The sequence below is a fragment of the Nannospalax galili genome, unplaced genomic scaffold, assembly GCF_000622305.1.
Source record: "Nannospalax galili isolate Female #2095 unplaced genomic scaffold, S.galili_v1.0 scaffold307, whole genome shotgun sequence".
NCBI classification, from domain to species: Eukaryota; Metazoa; Chordata; class Mammalia; order Rodentia; family Spalacidae; genus Nannospalax; species Nannospalax galili.
Window position 1 is genome coordinate 1,081,996 of NW_008359625.1, and position 22,174 is coordinate 1,104,169.

General features: G+C 43.4%; 2 protein-coding genes across 2 annotated transcripts in view; one reads left to right on the plus strand and one right to left on the minus strand.

Moving 5' to 3' along the window:
• Positions 1-277: 277 nt before the first annotated feature.
• On the plus strand, positions 278-12,607 carry Stmp1 (short transmembrane mitochondrial protein 1). Its single transcript, XM_008823468.3, has 3 exons — positions 278-407; positions 11,130-11,183; positions 11,929-12,607. Exons 1-3 carry the CDS (start codon positions 393-395, stop codon positions 12,001-12,003), a joined length of 144 nt encoding a protein of 47 aa, XP_008821690.1. The 5' UTR covers positions 278-392; the 3' UTR covers positions 12,004-12,607.
• Positions 12,608-16,786: 4,179 nt separating this feature from the next.
• Positions 16,787-22,174, minus strand: part of Slc13a4 (solute carrier family 13 member 4) — a 47,088-nt gene continuing 41,700 nt past the window's right edge. The window contains exons 15-16 of the mRNA XM_008823469.2: positions 21,603-21,740; positions 16,787-19,242 (exon numbers count right to left, since the gene is read on the minus strand). Of these exons, the coding sequence (XP_008821691.1) occupies positions 19,105-19,242; positions 21,603-21,740 (276 nt within the window). The 3' untranslated portion in view covers positions 16,787-19,104. The remainder of the gene's footprint in view (positions 19,243-21,602; positions 21,741-22,174) is intronic.

Below are 22,174 nucleotides of genomic sequence, written 5' to 3' on the forward strand. Positions count from 1 at the left end.
TCCGCCGGGGCTAGGGTCGAGGTCTCACAAGCTCCCAGCAGAGTCGGCTGTCCACCAGGGATGGGACCCCCCGCCTCATCATCCTAGTTCTGTATGCCAGGGAGCCCAGAGTCTGGCTGTGCCTCCCAGATGCGGGTGTGCTGGACTAACACAAGTTCCGGGCGGAAGTCCAAAGCTGCCCACAGCAGGGCTCCAGTTGCCCCTAGTTGGCCTGTTTTCCGCGACGGCCGGCAGGGGGCGCCGCGACGCCGCGAGTCGTTTCCGGGCACGGAGAAGGCGGGGCGTGACCCGGAAGCCGACGGCGGGATCCGCCCTCGCGCAGGGGAGGAGGCCCCGCGGAGCTGACCAGCTGTAGCGCCCTTCATACCCTCGTCACCCGCTCCACCGTCACCATGCTCCAGTTCCTGGTGAGTGGAGCCGCGGTGGATCGGGCCCCGCGGTTCGGGTCGCCTAGTCCTCCCGGGGTCTGCGGTTCGGGACTCGGGACGTGGGGCTCGAGCCCGCCGTTGCCCTTCGGGGTGGCTGGTGGGGCTTCCTTCTGGTCTTTCCGGAATCCGTTGGCCGGGTTGTGTCTGCGAGCATCCAAGTTCCTAACACTTTGAGGTGTCGGGAGGTGGTGCGTTTGCAGAGCCACTTGCTGTGCGCCCACTGTCTAATCCTCGGAGTAAAAGTTTGTTTAAAGAGGTCCTGTTGACTTTCGGGGGTCGTCTCCCCCCCACCTCCCCACCGTCCCTCCCCACCCCGACATAGGCGCAGACCCCATCCCTCAGTGGGCCTGCTGGTTGGCATTTTTGAGATCCTCGGAGTGAGTTCACACACCAACCGTGCATTAGTCAGCCACCCCACGAGGTCAGGGAGGCAGGCCCTGGGAGCCCTCATCAGACCGTTTATAGCTTGCACGCTTTGAGTGAGTCAGACACTGTCATACAAGTAATTTCTTCCCAGAAACTTTAGGCAGTGAAATGAGTATCAGAAAGGTAAAGGCTATTCTACATATCTCCTTTTTGAGTTACCACGTTTTTCTATCAAAACCCACGTGTATTTCTAAAATTGCCTATTGAGGGTTCCAGGAGGACTTGCCAGTCAATTTTCCAGATGAAAAAGTTCAAACTTCATGTTTCATCCTCGAATTCTAATGAAGCAGATACTGTCTTTCAGGTGGGCAGTGGAGACCTGGTGCTCTGGGAAGGAGTTGCTTTTCCAGATGTCCTTTTGAAAGATGCTGATTGGTTGTTTAATCCACTTAGCTCAAAGAGGATTGTTTACATAAACTGCCCTACCTTAAGACAGGCCTGTTCTTTGCCTCTGGGAGTTTCTCCAGTGCCCAAAGTAGGTGTTGTTAGCCTAGGAGTTAGGAGTAATCACAGTCATTTACTTGTAGGGAACACTCAAAAAGCAATATCAACCAGCAGGTGTAAGATGATATGATTGATCCTTCTACTGCATCTGCTGCTTATTGATAAATAGGGAGAACATTAATTCAGTTACAATTAAAGTTTTAAGTGCTTTTGCTGAATGAGTTCATTTGGTTTGGGACTAACCTTTTGTGTCCTAACATGGGTTCTGATTTGAGAATTCACAGTTCTCAAATTCTTAAGGAGAGATGCTGAAGCCATCCACTAAGTTCCTAGGCCAGAAGTTATCAGACCCTGACTGCTGTTCTCTGGTCTCTCTCCATTGTTTTTGATTGGAATAAGTGGATACAGGTGGACAGCAGTGAAATCAGCTTTTCATGTTGATGTGGAACTCTGTCAGACTCTGCAAGTCTCTTCAGTCATTTCATCTTGAAAACACTGGCTATCGTGTCCTAATGTTTAAGAAGTTAGACTCCAGAATCAGACTCAAATTTGAAGCGTACCTCTGTAGTCTAGCTGTGGGGGTTTGGGTAGCTATTTAGATTTTCCGTGCTTCAGTTTGCACCTTTGTAAGAATTTAAAAGGAGTCAATAACATTAAAACAGTTAAGCATTGACAACAAAGACTGAGGGGCAGGAGAGATGGCTCAGCAGTTAAGAACACTGGCTGTTCTTGCAGAGGACCCAGGTTCAATTCCCAGCACCCACATAGCAACAAACAACTGTCTATAACTCCAGTTCCAGGGGAAATGTATGCCCTCTTCTGACCTCCCAGGGTGTTGCACAACCCGGGCGCACTTACACGCAGGCCATACACTCATACACATAAAAATAATAAAAAGACTGAGGGATAGTTACTTTTCTCTTTTGCCAGGTGTTAGAAACAAGAGTTAACTTCCCAGAGAGAACTGGATGTGATGGAACGATCCCCAGTTCCACATGTGTCCTGCCATCGCACACTTTGCCAACCTTCCAAGATGTTTCCATTGTTCCCTTGGAGGGCTATTGAAAAACGAGTGTGATTCATTGTGCTGCTCATGTGTTTCTTTCCCCTCGGATGAAAACTCATCCCTATTTCCACACCCTACTCTTAGCTTGGTTACCGTTATTTTCAGAAAACTTTGAAAGGAAAGTCCAGTGTGAGCCCCGCTGTGGCTGTGCACACCACCTACAGTACCGTTGTCCTCTGTGGCTCCTGCCTCTTGAGTTCAGCAGCACTTGTTACACAAATCATCTCATTTTTAACCTTTCCCATTCAGCTTTGGGGTTCATATCTCAGGACTTCCCTAGGTTCTTTCCTCCTATAACTCGCCAGCACAATTACCTTTGATGGGGAATCTGCACAGAGTGAAGGTGACTGACGGTTGCTCTCAGGGCTCAGGGGATTATATCTGAGTGTACCAGCTGGGAAGCTGCTCAGTCTGTCTAATCTCGCCTGTCTAATCGTGCCTGTTCTTACTGGCTGCTCCCTTCTGCTCTTGGTTGCTGTGTGTTGCTCGAGTAGTCCTCTGCCCTGTGTCCACTACAGGCCCACCTCATGCTGTCACCTTTCACCTCTTTGCTGACAGCTTCCAAAACTGCCATGTGTCCTTTTCTGTGAGTTCCAGTTCTCTGTTAGCAACTGTCAACATCTTGTTTCCCTTTCAGACTGCACAGGTCTGAGCCTAGTATCCCTTCCCTCTTTTCCAGACCCTACCCCACACCCAACTTACTCTTTCTTCTTGTGCACCAAATCTCCCACTTTTCAAATGCTGGCATAATTTTTGATTTCTTTCTTTCAGTTTTTGTTTTGTTTTAGTCATTTAAAATTTACTTTTTTCCCTGTTACTGGTAGCATATATACCTGGCATGTGTTTTCACCTGCTATGGACTTTTTAAAAAAATTGATTAAACATTTTTTTATGTGTGTTTTTGCCTGCATGTGTGTAAGTGCACTCATGTCATGCAATACCCTTGGAAGCCAGAAGAGGATGCCATATTTCCTGGAACTGGAGTTAAAGTGGGTTGTTGGCTGTCACATGGGTGCTGGAACCGAGCCAGGTCCTTTGCAAGAGCAGCCAGTGCTCTTAACTGCTGAGCCATCTCTCCAGCACTCCCTTCTCTTTTTAAGTATGTGACACAATACTTAAATCTTTGACTGCAGCACAGACTCTTTACATTGATTGATTGATTGATTGATTGAGGGCACTCACATGCCAGGGCTGGAGGACAACTTGAGGGAGTTGATTCTCTCCTTCCACCATGTGAGTTGTGGGGATTGAACTTAGGGTGCCAATGCCTGGCCACAAGCACCTTTACGCAGTGAGCCATCTCACTGTTCTGACCTGCTATATAATCGTGAGCAAGTTCTTTAATTGTTCTGTGCCTCAGTTTTCCCAACATAAAACTGTCCAGTAATAGTTGCTGTATAAGGTTGTGAAGAACAGGAATTAATAAAAAAAAAATGCTACAATGTTACCTTGCATATAAGCACTCAGGAGGCAGAGGCAGGTAGATCTCTCTGAGATCGAGGCCAGCCTGGTCTATGTAGTGAGTTCCAGGACTGCTGGGACTACAGGAAGACCCTGTTTTAAGCAAACGAAGCCTCTCTGGGAAGTGTAGAATATAGGTTTTATCTATGGAGAATTTTTGTTTTAATGTATACTGTGTAGGTTTTATTATTGCTTGAAGCTGTTGTTATACATTTGATGTTTTTCACACCAACTTTTAAAACTAAGGCACAAAAATATGTTGATTTTGCGCGAGTGTACGCGTGTATGTGTGAGCGCTCGCGCCTCCTCAGAATATGGAGGCCCTCTGATTGCTTGACTCTGAAGTTGCTATCAGCTTTGCTGTTATTGATATCAATTAATGTATGATTGTGAATTTCTTCCCCATGTGAGTTTTCTCAGTTCAGACCATGAATGATTTTTAGATCCCTTTTGAGTGCTAGCTAGATGGACCTCTATTTGCTAAATGAGACTGTGTGTAGATTCTTAGACCCTTGTCAGTAACTTGGTTTGGGTGTGTTATTTTTGAAAATATAATTGGACGAGTCATACTTCAGACCTGTCAGGTACTTTGGGTTGTGGTCAACCTCTTCGGTTTGTTGCCAGAAGCCATCCCCAGATAACTTGCTTGTTCACCTACAGACTCAACAGCCTTTTGAATGGGGAAGGGTTCAGCAGATGGTGAGAGGAGCCCGTTTTGGAGTGGGTTTTTGTTCCTTTTACAGTTAGTGCTTTTTTAATGGCTGAAGTATTGGTGACTAATCTGTTCACATGTGCCTGTGCACTTTTAAAAAGAAGGCTACATTTATGGTATTTATGGTATTTCTTGTGTAGATTGTACCATTTGTTTGGTTCTTTTTCACTTCTGACATTCCCCCCACCTTTTTCTTTTTCCGTCTTTTTGAGACAGGGTCTTCCTCTCCTTGTAGCCCCAGCTAGTCTGGAACTTAAAGAGCTCACCTGCCTCAGCCTCCCTGCTGATGGGCTTCATTCTTTTTTATGAGTAACCAATATTACATTGTGTATATGATAGCAACATTTTTAATCAGTTCACGGTTGATGGCTATTTGACTTGTTTCTACTTTGGCTATTAGCAATGATCATACTAGGAATATTGATGTACAGGTTCTCATGTGGATAATGTACTTCTTTTTGGTAAATGCTCTGTATTGGACTTGTTGCATCATATGGTAACTGATGGGAAATGGCTGGATTGTTTCACAGAGCCACTATACCGTTTTATACCAGCAGTGTGTAAAGAGTCCAAGTCTCCACTTCCTTGCCCACATTCCTTGTTAATTTTTTTGATTAAAGCCATCTTGGTGGGTGTGACATGTTTTCTCATGGTTTTGATTTGCATTTCCTCAGTGACTAATGATGGCAAACATCTTCTCATATGCTTGGTGACTATTTTCTTTGGAGAAATCCTTTTAAATCTTGCCTATTTTTAAAAACTGAATTATGTGAAAAATTAAATTTAATTGTGAAAAATCTTTAGTCTGGATGAAAATACCTTATCAGAAATGATTTGCAAATATCTTGTGTTTTTTTCCTTCCTTTTCCTGGTATTACTTGAAAGGCAAACATTTTAAAAAATTTATTTATTTTGTGTTTGTGTGGTGTGTGTATGCACATGTATGTGCAGGTGTGCTTGCTGTGCATGTGTATATAGAGGCCAGAAGTTAACCTCAGGTATTGTCCTCTATCCCTCTCTATTTTTTGATGCAGGGTCTCAAAACCTAGAGTTTGTGGTTTGGAGTTGACTGGCTGACTGGCCAGCAAGCTCCTAGGATCCGTCTGTTTCTGCCCTCCCCCCAGTGTTGGAGTTATAAGGGCATGCTACATGCTACCATGTCAGCCTTTTTCTGTGTGAGCTGGGGATCCAAGCTCAGGTGTGTCCTCATGCTTTACCCACTTAGCCATCTTCCCAGTCCACTGAAGGCAGCTCTTACTACGTTCCATGGCCCTAATGTATCCAGTTTTTCTTTTTGTCACTTGTGCTTTTGGTGTCGTATCTAAGGAAACCATGGCCTAACTCCAGGTGTCCTACTCTCTGTTGCAGTAATAAACATCATGACCAAAAGCAGCTTGGGGGGAAAGGATTCATTTCAGTTTACAAATTACAGTCCATTATGGAGGGAAGTCAGGGCAGGAACCTGGAGGCAGGAACTGAAGCAGAGATGGGACTGCTTACTGACCTGCTTTCCCTGGCTTGCTCAGTAACAGCTCAGGCCCAGCTGCCCAGGGATGGCACCGCCCACAGTGGATTGCATCCTCCTACATCAATTAGCAATTAAGGAAATGCCTTAGGGAGTGAGGCCAAGCCTATGGAAGAACTTCCTCAGTTGAGGGTCTCCCCTCCCAGGTGTCTCTAGTTTGTGTCAAATTGACAAAATCTAAGTAGCACACCAGACTATAAAGATTTATTCTGATTTGGGGGGGGTTAAAAAATATTTTTTTATTATTTTTATTTTATGTGTATGAGTGTATTGCCTGCATGTATGTGAGTGTACCTGTGTCATGCTGAGGTTGGAAGAGGGCTTCGGATTCCCCTGGAACTGGAGTTAAGGACAGTTTGTAGCCACCATATGTGTGCTGGGACTCGAACCCAGGTCCTCTGCAAGAGCAGTGTTTTTAACCACCGAGCCACCTCTCCAGCCCCTATTTTCATTTAAAAAAATTTATTATTTTTTATATGTATGCATGTATTGCATGCATGTATGTAAGCTCACCTGTGTTGTGCAATGCCTGCAGACAGAAGAGGCTGTCGGATCCCTTGGAACTGGAGTTATGGACAGTTGTTAGCTGCCATGTGGGTGCTGGGATTCGAACCCGGGTCTTCTGCAAGAACAACCAGTGTTCCTAACTGCTGAGCCATCTCTCCAGCCCCTATTCTTATTTTTTACTAAGTGTTTTATAGTTTTTGCTCTTAGCTTAGTTCTTTGATCAGCTTTGAGTTAATTTTTATTTTGTCCCAGCACCATTTCTTGAGAAAACTCTTCTTCCTCCTCTGAATGTCACCATACCTTTGTTGCAAATCACTTGACCATAAATTTTTTTTATTATTTTTAATTTCATGTGTATGAGTGTATTGCCTACATATATATAAGTACACCCTTATTGTGCAGTGCCCAAGGTGGTCAGAAGAGGGTGTCAAATTCCCCTGCAGCTGGAGTTACAGATGGTTGTGGATGCTGGGAATGGAACCCTGATCCTCTGCAAGAACAGCCAGTGCTCCTAACTGCTGAGCCATCTCTGCAGCTCCCATTTGACCATAAATGTAAGGATTCATTCCTGGATTCTCTGTTGTAGCCCAGTGATCTTAAATGATATTTAGGAAGAAAAACAATTCGTGTTTGCTGGCTCTCCACTGTGCCACCACACTGTCTTCAGTAGAGCTCAGGTGGTAACCAGAGCAGTTGTCGTCCTGGTTTCTGCTGACAGAGGGCAGTTAGCAGTTCCCTGTCATCGATGTATGGCCACTCCTCCGCTCACCAACAGCCAGCCCTGTCCAGCTGCTCTGTGCAGTTCGGGTCTTCACTCAGATCCTCATGCCATCCTGCATTTTGTTTCCTTCTTAGTTCTTTTGACAGTTTAAATTTTAACAGTTCCTCAGCATTTTTAGTGTCTTTAATGTGAACATGGTTCATCCATCTCTTTCAGGTGTAGAAGTACTGTGGTTTTTCATTTTGGCACTCAGTGCATACCCTAGCTCTGGTTTTTGGATCATCTTCAGCATTGAATGACCTGTGCTGGTGTTGTCTTCTGGTCTAGAATCTCTTACATGTAATTTTTCTTCTTATGTAGCATATAAATTCTCTAAGGACAAAGACCATTCTCAATCCTTTCATATGGCTGTATATGAAGTTGATTTTAGCGTATGAGTCTACCATCTCTTACTTAAAATCTTTGTAGCTACATTTTTATGAGAAATTAATTTCCTTTAGACTTCAGAAGGATAATAAACTATATGTAACTTGATACTTAACCCCAGCAGGGTCTTGGATAGTACTTTGTAATTAAATGCATTAAACAATTTGCTATTAAACATATTCACCAGTGGGAGTGGTATGCACTTGTATCCTCAGCACATGGGAGGCGAGGCAGGAGGATTGGAGTTTAAGGTTACCTTGGCTGCATAGTGTGTTCAAGGCCAGCCTGGGCTACATGAGACCCTGTCTCAAAAAACCTATATTCCCCAGTAGGGTCTAGAGCAGGATCCTTTGTTTAAAGATTTCTGTTTCTATAACAAAAAATGATACTTCACACTAAGGTATGATAAAGACTGTGGAAGCCAGCTATGGTGTGTGCCTATAATCCCAGCACTCTGAAGTCTGAGGCAGGAGGAAAGAGAGTTACAAGATCAGCTTAGGCTATGTGCCCAGATCCTGTCTCTACATTTTCTTTTTAAAAACGATATAAATAGTCCTGTGTCAGTTCAAGACCAGTGTTATTTGACTGACAAAGGGGCTTTGATGAAGCATACCTGGGTAGGGTTTGGGTTTGAGAATTCTGGATAATCGATTATGGAGCTTTGCTGATTCAGTGCTTTGTAACTGGAGCTGGAAAATGGCATTCTTCTGTTGTGCTGGCCTGGGCCAGCTTCAGTTCACTGTGATTAGTCCAGCCTCCTCTTTCCAGCTGTTTGTCCTGCACACCACTTACTTCATGTCATTCTTTTGTTCCTAGTCCTTGACGATGTCAGTGTTGGTGTTTCCAGGGTCTATAAGGAGCAGTTACCTTTTCATATTCCTAGATGAGAATTACCGCTGAGGATGGTCGTAATGTGCTCAGTGTCAGCTTGGGTGATGGAGCTCACTTCTGGTAGCATGGCCTCCTCTGCAGGGAGTACTGTGGGGGCCCATGTGAAACTGGAACTGGGTGCCACTTATCAGAGGCCCATGGGCTTGGTTTGGTGTTTTGTCTTGGAATAACGGTTTCCTTCTTTTGTGCCCTGATGCCTGGTGTTGCCAAAATAAAGCCACACCAGATAGCTCATGTTTATTTGGAGACACACATAGTAAGAACTAGGAATTTAAAGTTGGAATTGGAAGGTTTCATTGTTAGGGTACTTTAGAAAGACTTAGCAAAACTCAGGACAAGTTAAATGTCTTCCAAAGGCACACAGATGATTCTCATAGAACCATCTAGTTTTATTTTTCTTTCTGTTTGATATTAGAATTAGAGTGCTCAAGGATTTTTTTTTTTTCTCTTAAGCAAATTTAACTATCTTTCTGGATTTGGAAAACGTCTGTGTGGTTTCAGTCTATTGGAGTGAAAAAAAAGGTCATTCTGCTTCTTGGTGCCACCCTGGTAAAAATATGGTTTAAAGATATCTCAGGGACTGGAGAGATGGCTCAGCAGTTAATTGCACTGACTGCTCTTCTAGAGGGTAGAGTTTGGTTTCCAGCACTCACATGGCAACTAGCAACCATCCATAACTCCAGTTCCAGGAGATCTTGACACCCTCTTCTGGTCTCTGGGCATTGCACGACATTGGCAGAATACACACATAAAATAGAATTAATGAAAAAATTAAAGATATCTCAGGTTAAATTTATAATCAGAAGGTGGTCTGTGATTAGAGGATAGCCTCTTTATGTTTCCTAATTTGCCAACAACAAACCAATTTAAATTTGCTTTTGGAATTTAAAGATTAAATATAGGAAAGACCCAGTATATTTTTCAAGGTTTATTTTTATTATTTTTTAATTATGTGTATGTGGGTATGTGTATGTGCATGTGAGTGCAAATGCCAGTAGATGCCAGAAGGTGTCAGATCCCTGGATCTGGAGGTACAGGCGATGATTGTGAGCTGCTCTATGTGGATGCTGGGAGCCAAGCTTGGGTCCTCTGCAAGAACAATGTGTGCTTTTAACAGCTGAGCCATCTCTCCATCCCCCCAAGTTGTATTCACCCTCTCCCCCATCTGTATCTGTAGTTTGAAGATAAGGTTATGTTGTCCCACGTATGACTGATAGCACATTAAGTGCTGTACTTTGTTTTTCTGTTTTAACTTCTCTATTGCTATAGAACAGAAGCAACACTGTTTAAACAAAATGATGAGAAAGGTAGATGCCAATTTGAATTTATGAAGTTAGAAATTAGCCTGTAGTTGGAGTTGAAGTAAAATTGTTAGGGGAAAAACAGAATTATCATCATTAAAACTGAATGCCAAGGAGCTTTTATCCTTTTGTATATAAGGAGCACTCTAATGTTTCAGGAAAATAGTTACCCAGTGGGATAAACATTTATAGTTCTCTGAACAGTGTGCCTGTCCCTTTTGTCATCGAGTGGGAGCCGTGTTCCCCACAGACCATAAGTGCCTTGTCCGTTAGTGGCCGCCATGGTAGTGTGCTCAGCTCAGCGGTGTGTCAGAGTTCCTGTTCTCTTCTGTCATTTCAGATTTTAGTTTTTGAGTAATTTTCAGTTGTCCTGTGTTCCTTTTTGAATAATGACCCTGGACACTGTAGTTCTTTTGAAATATGAAGAGACTGAACTATGAGAGTTCCTTAATTTCCTAAACTTTATTTTCTAACTTCTTTGATTCAAATGGTTTTTGTTTGTTTTTGTTACTGTTTGGAGACCAAGTCTTGTTATGTTGCTGTGGCTGGATGGAACTCTGTGGACCAATCTGGCCTCTCACTTGCAAAGATTCTCCTGCCTCTCTCTCCTGAATGCTGGGATTACAAGTGTGATCTACCATGCCCAGCTTAAATGAATTTTTTGTTACTGAGAAAGGGTCTCACTATGTACCCCTGGCTGGTTGGTCTAGAACTCCGTAGCTATGTAGGCTGGCCTACAACTCTGGGAGATCTATCTGCCAGTCTCTGCCTCTGGAGTGCTGGGATTAAAGGTGTGTTCTACCACGGCCAACATCAAGTGAATGTTTTTAATTGAAAATTTTTATCAACTGTGCAGAGAAAGCTCAATACCCATAACAAGATAAAAGCCAAATAGCATTTAATAACAAAATCAGAACTTTGACTTGGGTTTCTAGAACACCTATTTAGGAATTTATGGGTTTGTAAAGGGACCTGGAAAATTTGTTCGTTGCCAATGTTAATTCTGTTTTGAATGCTTTCTAACTTTTGTGCATAGGGTATGTATGTGATTGTTTAATAGAAAAAAATGTGAATCTTACATTGTAGATAATCTTTCACTGAACATAGGACCTTTCGCCTGCCCTGGACTTCTTAGGACAATGTTGCCTATGTATTTGGTTTGGTCAAAGACTCGTGATGGGTTTAGTGTGCAGCATAATTCTTCATATTTTATTCTTTCAGCTTGGATTTACTTTGGGCAACGTGGTTGGAATGTATCTGGCTCAGAACTATGACGTAAGTGGCCATATTCACATCTTCCCTGGTTCCCTGTAACTGTTTCACGATTATTTTTCTTTGTTAAGGTAAGGTGTACCTGCTAGCCTAAATGAGGTCTGTAAGTGTGAGGGAAAAGTCCTGAATTTTATAGACAGTTTTCTTATTGTTTGAAAAAATAATTAAATCCACAGAAGCATGTCTCCTTCTTATCACCACAAGAGGGCAAAATCCATCAGCTCAGGGATGATCCCAAGCTGTGCTTAGTAGCACAGAGTAATAAGAAATTGCTTCTATGGGAAAACATTAACCTTACTATACAGACTAGGACTCAGAACAGGTGGGTGGTTGGGGATCCTAGAAGGTGCTTTAGAAAGACAAGCAAGGAAAGCATTCTTTTTTTCTTTGTTTTGTAATAAAGGTTTTAATTCCTTTTGCCAACCTTCACTTGGCTCATCTGGTTTTCTAGTCTGGGACTTTATTACTTTATCATTTGTTGTTTATATGTACAGCTTCTACTGGCACCGAATTGAGGGTCTAAGTTGGTATCTAAAGGGAGAAGTTGGGCCTGGCTTTCAGAGAGGGAAAATAAATTTAAAACTTTTGATAGCTTTCATTTGCAGGCATGAAGCTAAGAAATACCACCATTGAGCAGGTCTTTATATGAAAACAAAAGCTTGTAAAACCATTTATTCTTGAAGGAACCAAAATGAAAGAATGTTGATTAGATAGATGCAAAATTATAATGCCGCTTTTTCTTTTTAAGATGCCAAACTTGGCTAAAAAACTTGAAGAGATTAAAAAGGACTTGGAAGCCAAGAAGAAACCCCCTAGTTCTTGATGCCCACCAGTGCTGCATTCTGAATCCACCGATCACATCTCCTGAGGGAGCCGCCTCTATAACTGCCTCATCCCAAAGCTTTTGTGTTCCTGTCCAGGCTTGGACCCTGCGTGTTGCCTTGGAGTCACAATGGGGCCAGAAGTTAAGAATTGCCCGGTAGCCTTGCCTGCCTCTTCCTGTATCTTCTTTCCAGCCACTTAGGAGGCTCTAAGACTGGAATTACGGTGCTAGATTAGCAAGCACAACTTTTAGTAGTTGCTCGCCTATCCTTTGGGATTTCTACTACCTGTTAGTAAAAAGAGAAATTAATGAGTTTAGATACCTGATCAGAAACAGTAATGCTGATTTCACTGTCTAGCAATTACAGTGGGTGCTTGTTAGACTTTTGTTAACCACATTTTATTGTTTCAAAGTAATTAAAATTAGATCTCCAAGCCAGTTTCTGGTGACTTATCCATTTGTTTTATATTGTTCTCAAGGCGCTCCATGATTAATAATCTAACCAATAAATCATTTGCTTTTCATTAACCAAGAAATTATATTTTAAGAATGCTGTAAGAAACTAGGAAATTTAAAAACATGCAATTATTTTTGTCTCAGTAGAGTTAAGTCTGTGTGTTTTTCTTTAATGATATATTTGATCTGACTCTTACCCATCAAAAGGACCATTCTAATGGTTGCACTTGACATCACATGTTGGATGGGTAAGTGAGAAGCTGTTGGTCAAAGAAATGTTACAACTTTTTACATTCCCCTAAGAGAAATGCGGCCCAGATATGTACTAAAAAGAGCACCTTGAGGGGGATGTCTGCTTTTCTTCACAGCTGATACAATTAAAATGTGTAATCAGTCATCTTTTTTCTTTTTTGGGACAGTTTCCTATGCTACTCCAGGGTGGTCTTGAATGCCTGGACTCAAGCAGTCCTCTTGCCTTAGCCGCCTGGGTGCTGGGACTACTGGTGTGTACTACCATAATTTTTAAAATTAAAAGTAGTTTAATTGTAGTGGCTCCCATGGGTGAAGATATAAAAGTGATTTCATATAAAGGTCCCATCCAGCTCTTGTCTTCTTGTTCCCAGATGTCCCTGGTATCAGTTTCCTGTCTACGTTTGAGAAAGAGTGTCTAAATACATGGGTGTTTTTTTTTTTTTTTTTGCTTAAACTATAACAGACTGTATACATAGAGGTCTACCCCTTGCTTTTGTCTCTTCTTCTTTCCATCTTTTTCTTTGACATGGAGGATCACGAAGCCCATAGCCAACAGTGACCCTCAACTCCTGATCTCCTGCCTTTTCCTTCTAAGTACAGGGATTATGAGCATTCACCATCACAGCCGGTTGGCTTTTTGTTTTTTAGTTCATGGAGAGTATTCCATCTCAGTGTGTAAAGAGCAAGGACCCGGGGCTGGAGAGATGGCTCAATAGTTAAGAACACTGGCTGTTCTTGCAGAAGACCTGGGTTTGAATCCCAGCACCTACATGGCAGCTAACAACTGTCCGTAACTGTCCAGGGGATCCAACAGCCCCTTCTGTCCTCCATGGGCATTGCACGACATGGGTGCAGTTACCTACATGCAGGCAATACATGCATACACATAAAATGAAAATGATAAATTTTTCTTTTTTTAAAAAGCAAGGACCATTACTCCCTTAGGATTCTGTTGAATGGATATTTCATAATTGAATATGCTTCCAAGGAATGTTTAGGTGGTTCTTTTGTTTGTGTGGTGGTAACATGGAACCTACTGTTATGCATGTCCATCCAGAGGACAACTGTAAGAGAAAACCCAAGTCTTATTTGCACTAATACAGTTTTCTTTTAGAGGGCAGCTTTACTGTTCATGCCTTTCTGAAGATACTTTATGATAGGTAAAAGTAGCCGTATGACGAATAGGGTTGATCAGGAGGAAGCACCAGGACACAGATAAAACTCCATTGGAATAGAGTTTATTAGCAAAGGAACACGTGGGACAGATTCCCTTCCAGGCAGGGAATATGTCTGCCTGGGTCGTGAGCTGGGGTCTTTTATAGCAGAGGCTTCTGGAGGATGCAAAAGGCGAGAAGATATAGTTTTTTTAAAGTTGGGTGGGGGAAAGCAGGAGAGGGGGACTGTTGAAACCTGCCCCCTTTAGAGATCAAAGGGGAAGCCTGCTGTGTTGGCCAAACAGTGGAGAAAAGTATGCTTCTCTTGACTTCAAAGACCAGGGTGCTTATCAACTGGGTTCCGTTTTCTCGGGGGCTTGTGAAGTCCCTGAGACCCTGTTGTTGAGGGGGCGGGGCTATCTGAACCTTAATACTTTAGTGGACAACAGACTACAAGAATCACCTAGAGACTCGGTTTCAGACACTGATCTCATACATGAAATTTTGTCCCTGTAAAAGTTTTCCTCATGTATGAGACATTTACAGATCAAATATGGTTAGACTTTTACTCAGCAATGGGAAATGGGCAAGTGGCTTACTCTTTCTGAAACTCTTGCATTATTTGTAAGATGTGGATGTCATACCTACCTCACAGGGTTTTCATGAGAAATGAAAGATTATGTATGTGTTCTGTTACACTGTGCTTTGCAAATTATCCAGTAATAGTAGATATTAGTCAAAACATGCTGCTTTGGACCATAATCCTTCTGTATTTCTGCAATCACTTTTGGAAACAGTTCACTCATCATGCAGAATGTGGTGCTTATTCTGTGCTTAGTCTCAGCTATTGATGAAAGTACAGTATCCACCTCTGATCATACCACCTGGCTCATGAGATTTGATTGTAAATGTCTAACTGATTAGCAAATGAACCACAGCCTCAAATAAGAAAGGTTTGCCAAACTTGAGGGTATTCAGAATGCTAGAGGCTTATCAGCAAGCTGTTTACAAAGTCTGTGGGGCAGCATTGTGCCTGTGGTCTCCCAGAGTGGCTGCTTTGCAGATGATGGACCCTCAGATATTAGGGCTTTTTATATTTATACTATGCAGTCAAAGCATGTAGGGACTGGGGCTTCCGTCAGAAGTGGCTCTTATCCTTACCCATAGGATCATTTCTACTTAATGGAAACCTCCGTAATTTCAGCTTCACCATAGTAACTGGTACACAGTGAATATAGTCTGATCACACACTTGCAATCAGATACCCTCTCCTAGTTTTTTTTTCTATATTTTTTTCTTAATTATTTCTGGTGCTGGGGATCAAACCCATGACTCTGTACCTGCTAGTTTTCTGTTCTTACAGCACTGAAAAGTAGCTCAGAGTTCTTGGGCAAGATGTTCTTTGGTATATGTTGGAAAAATCTGGAGCCATCATAAATTTTAGGGTGTTGTTGAAAGTTGGTAATGTGGCTGGGGTTGTGATTGTGATTTGGTTAGAAAGAATCACTTTGTAGGAATCTTGCTGCACAGATAATGGAGTGATAAGAAAGGCATCACCAACACGCCCCTCCCTTCCTTCTCCATTAAAAAATATTCAGAATTTTAGTGATCTAAGTAAAACTTTTCCATATGTGACCATAAAGGAGGCTTACTCAAAATACTACAGATTATTGACATGTGAAACAGGAAACTGTAGGATTGTTGGAAACTTAATAAAGACATTAAACTTGAAAGACTTACCTTTAAACTCTCAACTAGAGAGAAAAGCAAACTTAACCTTGTTTAAAATTGTCAAAGGGGCATTTTATGAGTTGATATTATTATGATATCTTCAGACTTTTCTGAAGCAGTTACCTACTTCTAGTTTAAAGGAGAAATTATTTGTCTTTTTTTTTCTAACTCGTGAAGTTTTCCTAGTTGTCTGTCCTGCTGGCTCATGGTGTAATGTTTTCATTTCCACTGAGCAGTTCACACCCTAGATACTGTGCGGTGTTTTTCTGTTATGGTCTCCCACATTTTAAATGCCTTTTCAATGTTGTTCCTCATGAAAGAACACTCTATACTGTACTGTAGCAAATGAGGTCCTTCTAACTTTGCATTCCTTAACACATATGAATGAGTTATTTTTTCCCCCGTTATTAGGGCCTTGCCTTGTGGAAAGGAACAGGGTGGCGAAGGGAAAATATTTTGAGACCTTTCCTGGTCTTAAATAGGGAGTTTGTGATGCTTAGAATTCCAAGTGTTTGTTGTATACCTTTCCTAAGTCTCCTTGTAATGTATTCAGCCAAGTATGGAAGTTGCAATGAATGGCAGTTCTGTAAGGCATTGTGGAAGGGAAAGAAAGAAGAGGGAGATTTTGTGGAAAGAGCCCAGGGTGGAGAATTGCCTGAGTCATTGCCTCCCAGGGCAGGACTGGGAGAGATGTAGTGAGGCTGCCTCATCCTACATGCACAGACGTACAGGACCTGTTCATTCAGCAAGGGCAGCCCCAGGGTGAGCTGCCTGTGTACTTAGGTAGCCTCAGTACCTTTGTGTTCTAGTGGTTCAGGCATCTTGCAGTACTGAGAGGAAGTGTTCAGAGTCACTTTTGCCAACCATACAGTCGCCACAAGTGAAGCCAACTAACTACATTCTCCCTTGGCATTCATGGTGGATTGGTACCAGCCCCCTGCAGACACCAAAATCCAAGATGCTCAAGTTTCTAGATACAGTGGTGTGTATTTGCATCTAGCCTGTGCCTACCCTCCATATACGCTTAGTCATCTGTAGATTACTTGTCATACTAGAGTGCATATACCACGGAAATAAGCAATGATAGGGAAGCCATGGATAAGTTTGATACAGGTGCATTTCCCCCCCTCCCCAGGATTTTCTGTTGAAGTTAGTTGAGTTCACATGTACAATATCCACAGATATAGGGAGTCAGCTGCACTTTATTTGATGTTTAGTTCAAGAAACATCTGACATTGGAGGCAAAGTAGCAATTTTTAAAAACCAAAAAGGTGATGAATATGAGTCTTCATGACATGAAAATGCCGATGCAAAAGTTCTCAGCCTTTACTTACTGTGGGGAACTTAAAGGCATTTCAAGGCAACTTTAAGCAAACTTGATATGCAACCTATGAGAATAAGGTGCAGCCATACTTACTATCATTGGCTGTTTGAGCATCTGGAAAATGAGCTGATGCAAGATGACCAAACATCACATTTTCACACATACAGTGTGATATACAAAATAAAAATCAAGTCTTAGCAAGAGAAGGGCTGGAAGTGGAGTGATTTCTAGATGACTGGGTTTTTTTGTTTGTTTTGGTCTTTTTGAGGTAGGGTCTCCCTGTAGCCCCAGCTGGCTTGGAACTCACTATGTAGACCAGGCTGGCCTTGAACTCACAGAGCTCTGCCTGCCTCTGCCTCCCGAGTGCTGGGATCAAAGGCGTGCACTACCACGCCCGGTGACTAGGGTTTATTAATCACATCCGCTGCCCCATCATTGCACTAAACAGTCTTGTTTGGCCTGAATCTGGATTTAGGAAAGAACAGCACTGTTGTTGAGTGTAGATCAGATTGTAATGAATGTATTTCTAAGTCAGCTCCTTGAATGCATCAGCTAATGGAGCCCTGGCAACAGCGGAGTTGACATTACTTTGCTTTGAGGGTCTCAAATAGGTGGCCAATAATTCCAAGTCCACATAATTCTGAGTCAAATTTTCTCTTTTTCCTTTTTATATGCCCAGAATTGCATTATCTATGCCTGTCTTATCATCTAACCTAGGGAGTTAGTGTCTGAGTTCTTTAATGGTTCAGAAATGTGATTGCCTGCTTTGACAATACTCAAAACATTTTAAAGAAAATTGAATGTAGGGATGTGGATGTCAGCTCGTTCAAGCCATCTGTAACATTGCCAGTGCTTATGGGCTCATAAGGTCTTCCTTATTGTGATTGGCCAGACACTGCCAGTGCTAAATGAAGGGCAGAAGTACTCATACTCCTGGCTAAACCTGGTCAGTCACAGTTTTGGATCATGTAAGTGTTGACTGGCACAAAAGGAATTTTAAAACTCATACTTACACTCCTGGTAAGCTAGACGTGTGACTTTTTACAAGTAAATTATCATGGGAGAATTGTATGTACCTAAGTAGTAACTTTAGATTGTTGCAACCATATAGTAACTCCACTTTCCACAGATACATTTAGCAAGTAATTGCTAGTGAAATCAGAAGTATAGAATGGCAGAAAACAGAAGGGATAGAGAGTTCCTTCCAGCCACATAGCAAGGACATCTGATGGAGAACATGTCATGGTCCTTAGGAGGAAGGAAGGCTTGCTTTCCAATGATTTTTCTTATCAGGAACATTTATAGCAGTTTCAGTTACTACACTATAAGAACCCAAGAGACACATCTTCCCCTCAAAGGGCTCACGGCCTCATAGGAAGTGATTGACGGTTGGACCTTTGGGTACTATGAATTTTGTGTTCTACTCATTAAGTGGAGAAGCAAGCCAACATATCAGAAATACTGCTGTGCTTGTAATTGTAGTTTTGGTGTCCCTAACAGGTATGAAAGTTTTCCCTTCCTCCCCACACTTAGCCAAGGCAGTGGCATTTCCCATTAATGACAAGTGGCTAGAGAGGTGCTAATCTCAAGATGTTTTCATGTTCTGCTTCCCTTTCCTTTGACAGAATAATGCCTGCCTCTTTCTGAAGGGAGACATTTTTGTGTTACAGGAATTTGGTGCCAAGGTGAAGGGGAGCCACTGAAGAGAGAGACTTGAGGCAAATGAAAGAAGTGATAAAAGAGTTCCGATCACCTCGAGAGTTGCCTCTTTGTACAGGCAAGATAGAAACACTTGAGAGCACTAGGTTACACTATCCCCCCAGAAGACAGGTCACGGGTTTCAATTGTCTGGGTATCAGTTCAGTTCCTAGGAGGGTATTACAGATAACAAAACCTGGTGAGGCCAGGCAGTTGGTGAAGCTTCACCTTGAAGGGCAACTAAGACAGGCTTGCAACTTTTCCTGTCTTCAGAAAGAATCAGCTGTTAGGGTGGGCACAAGGAAGCCAGAGAGTGGGTTTTCTTGAGTGATGGTGCTAAGGAAAGGCAGGTGGGGAAGGAGGTGCAACAGCTGACACGTCTGGTGGCTGGTGGAATCTGGTGGCAGGGATATCCTCTGGGTGTGTGCTCCTGGTGGTTTTCTTTGCCTGTGGCTCAATTCTGGTCGTGCTACTTTGTCCACTTGGTTAGGTCTGATCGGTGATGTTGCTGACCTTAGCCCAGGCTGGGAAAGTGTCCAAGTGGAAGAGGCTAATTCCCCAGGTATTGATGGCCACCATCACTATCACCAGGCCAATGACATTGACTCCCAGGCCAGCTTTCACCTGCAAGACACAAACCAGAAAACCCTGCTCATTCTGAGCCAGCAGATTGCCCAAGTGAATCCTTTCCCGGCTCAGCCTAAGACTTGAACCTATGTGGTTCTGACTTGGTCCAGGGGTGGCCTGGGCTGCTTCAGTGCTGCCCTGTCAAGTTACACAGAACTGTAGGACTGGGAAGTCAGGGAGGGAACAGGAGAGGGTGATAAGATTGATTGCTGCTTTATGCTTGCTGCACTCTATATATAAAGTGAAAGCCTAACAGCCTGGTAGTTCCTTGGGAAACCAGGTTTTTGGAATGTTATTTGTACAATGAAATGATGGGGAAATGGATTAAACTTGAGATCTGAGCAGGAACTTCTTAGAGCCTCTTAAGTGCTCGTGTGCAATAGGAACTTGTGGGAAGGGCCATGTTTTGCCACTGTTAGCCTTTCCCCTTAGGAACAGCTGAGGGGTGTAGAGTACCTTGGGTCCCTTAGGGAAGTAGCTGCCTCTGCTCTGCCCCTCCTCAGGAGGGTGACACAAGCCTCCTAGCTGCAGTGGGGCCTTGGCTTATTCTTTGAGAGGGAAGTGTGCCTCTGACAGGATCCATTTCATTTTTGCTGTGACATTGACACAGGCTGAATAGAAATATGAGGGATGATGGACTGGCTGAGCCAGGGCCCAGTGTTAGCACAGCTAGCATTTTTCCATCAAGTAACCAAGTGCATAGCAGATTGCCCACACAGGTCCTCTAGCTGGTAGTAAGCTGGAACTATTGTAAGGGAAAAAATGGATGCTGGAAAATTGTTCAGAGCCAATGACTGGATATGTCCTCCCGCCTTCTGGCTAGGACCCACACTTCTCAGTCATTTTGGGCTTTGTGGTGTGAGGATGCTTCCCAGTAGATGATGGGTAGGTTCTAAAGTACTAAATTACGGACCTGTGGAGCTGAAAGGGACGACAGGGGGTATCCAGTTGGAACCGTCTCATTTAGCAGATGAGGAAATTGAAGCTTTTATGTTAGCATCCAGGCTTGGAGTAGGACCCGTTGCTAACTCACTTGTCTGCCTGTCCCTTTATCAAGTACTGTGATGGTTTGAATGAGAATGTCCCCCATAGGCTCCAGGTATTTGGACATTTTGTCCCCACATGGTGGTGATGTTTTGGGAGGTTTTAGAAGGTGTTTTGGGAGGTTTTAGATGTGCTATCCTGGAGGAAGCACATCACTGAGGGTGGGCTTAGAGAGTTCTTAAGCCTTGCCAGATCTCCAGTCGCGCTCTTGCTTCCTGAGCCTGTGTGATGATGTGAGAGCTTCACCTCTGCTGCTCCTGCTCCAGCCACCTCCAGCCACCATGCCTCCCTGCCATGATGGACTGTAATTCCTCTGGAACCACAAGCTCAGATAAACTCTTCCTTCTATAAGTTTCTTGGGTCAGTGCTTCTATCACAGCAACAGAGGCGTGACCAATACAAGTACTGTCTGATCATTAGACTCTGGTATAGGCTAGGAGTGAGGGTTGGGCTGGGCAAGGGGAGATGGAAGGCAGGAGAGTTGGGAAGAGCTCAGGGAGTGAACTGTAGGATACGCAGTAAGAGGAGAGAGAGGAATGGCCGTGAGCCACCACCGAAGTAGCCCAGATGACTTGGATGAGCAGTTTTAATGGTAGAATCTCCAATAACTTCCTTTCCTCCATTTGCTGTTTTATACTGTTGCTGAGAAAAGTGTTTTCACCTCAGCAAGGTGACTGGACTCTATTTCAGACACTTGGGCCTTAGTGATTTGTATTGGTTTATCCTCTCCTTGACTCCTGGTCAGCCTTGGGTATTAAGATCAGCAGTGAGTACAGGCTGAGTAGTGGAAATGGACATGTCCAATTAAGGCAGCCACAGAAGGACTCCTCAAAGCCACCTTCTGTGAGCCCAGCTGAAAACTAAAACTGAATTGGGGACGGTTCATTTTACCATTGTTGCCTCAGAAGTTTCTTGCTTGGGTGAAAATGGAACAAAAGGATCCTGTTCTCACAGAACACCTTTCACCCCAGGTTCACAGACTTTCTCATACTTCACTGTCCATGAATAAATCGGCACTTGTTCAGTGAAGATTTGTGCAAGCTCACGCCTTCTGGAACAGGGCCACAGTCTGTGCCCAGCCCAACTGTCTTTATCCCTTATCCAGCTTTCTTCCACTTGAGGGTTTGGGAAAATACACTGCTATTTCCAATTTATAATCTAACCAAGAAACTTTTTGCAAGATTCATTCTTTCCTCACACTGGCAGAGTGTTGGGAGGCTGCTATGAAGTTAGGAACTCCAGGAAAACCCTCCATAGCCAGCCATTCCTTCCCTCGTGGAGCAGGGCCTGGTGGAGGGTACCCCACAGCTCACCATATCTTTGATCTGGCAGTGCCCATAGCTGAAGACGATGGCATTGGGGGGGTTTCCCACGGGCAGCATCACAGCAAAGGAGATGCACATGGTGACTGGGATCAGGGTGTAGAGCGGGTTGATGTGCAGAGTTTCAGACTAGAAGAGAGAATCAACAGAAACATTAACTCAGAGTAGTCAGGCATTTCCTGTCCACATATGTGCTTTAAGCAATGACTTGGCTTTGGACACCATGTGCTAGGGCTGCCCTGCTGTCTAGCCATCTAGGGCATGCAGTGCTCCTGGCAACCCGAATGGGCTGAAACTTAGAGGCACTTCCTAGGATGGATGTTTGAACTTGGGGCAGGGGGTAGGGCTGTCGGCCCTAATGCAGTGGTTCTTGAAGTTTATTCTTTCTTCAAACAAAATCTCATGAGTAGGCTGCTTTAATGGAAGCAAGAATGCCTCACCTTTGTGGTATAGAACTGAGGGACCCCCCCCCCCCCATCCCCAGGCAGATAATTGCTTGATTTGAAACCATGGCCTCACTTTGAGTATTGCCATGGGCTTTTTGTTTTGTTTTGTTTTTTTGG

Coding starts and splice junctions, on each gene's coding strand:
- Stmp1 (XM_008823468.3), top strand. Junction 11,184..11,928: donor ATCTGGCTCAGAACTATGAC/GTAAGTGGCCAT, acceptor TTTCTTTTTAAG/ATGCCAAACTTGGCTAAAAA.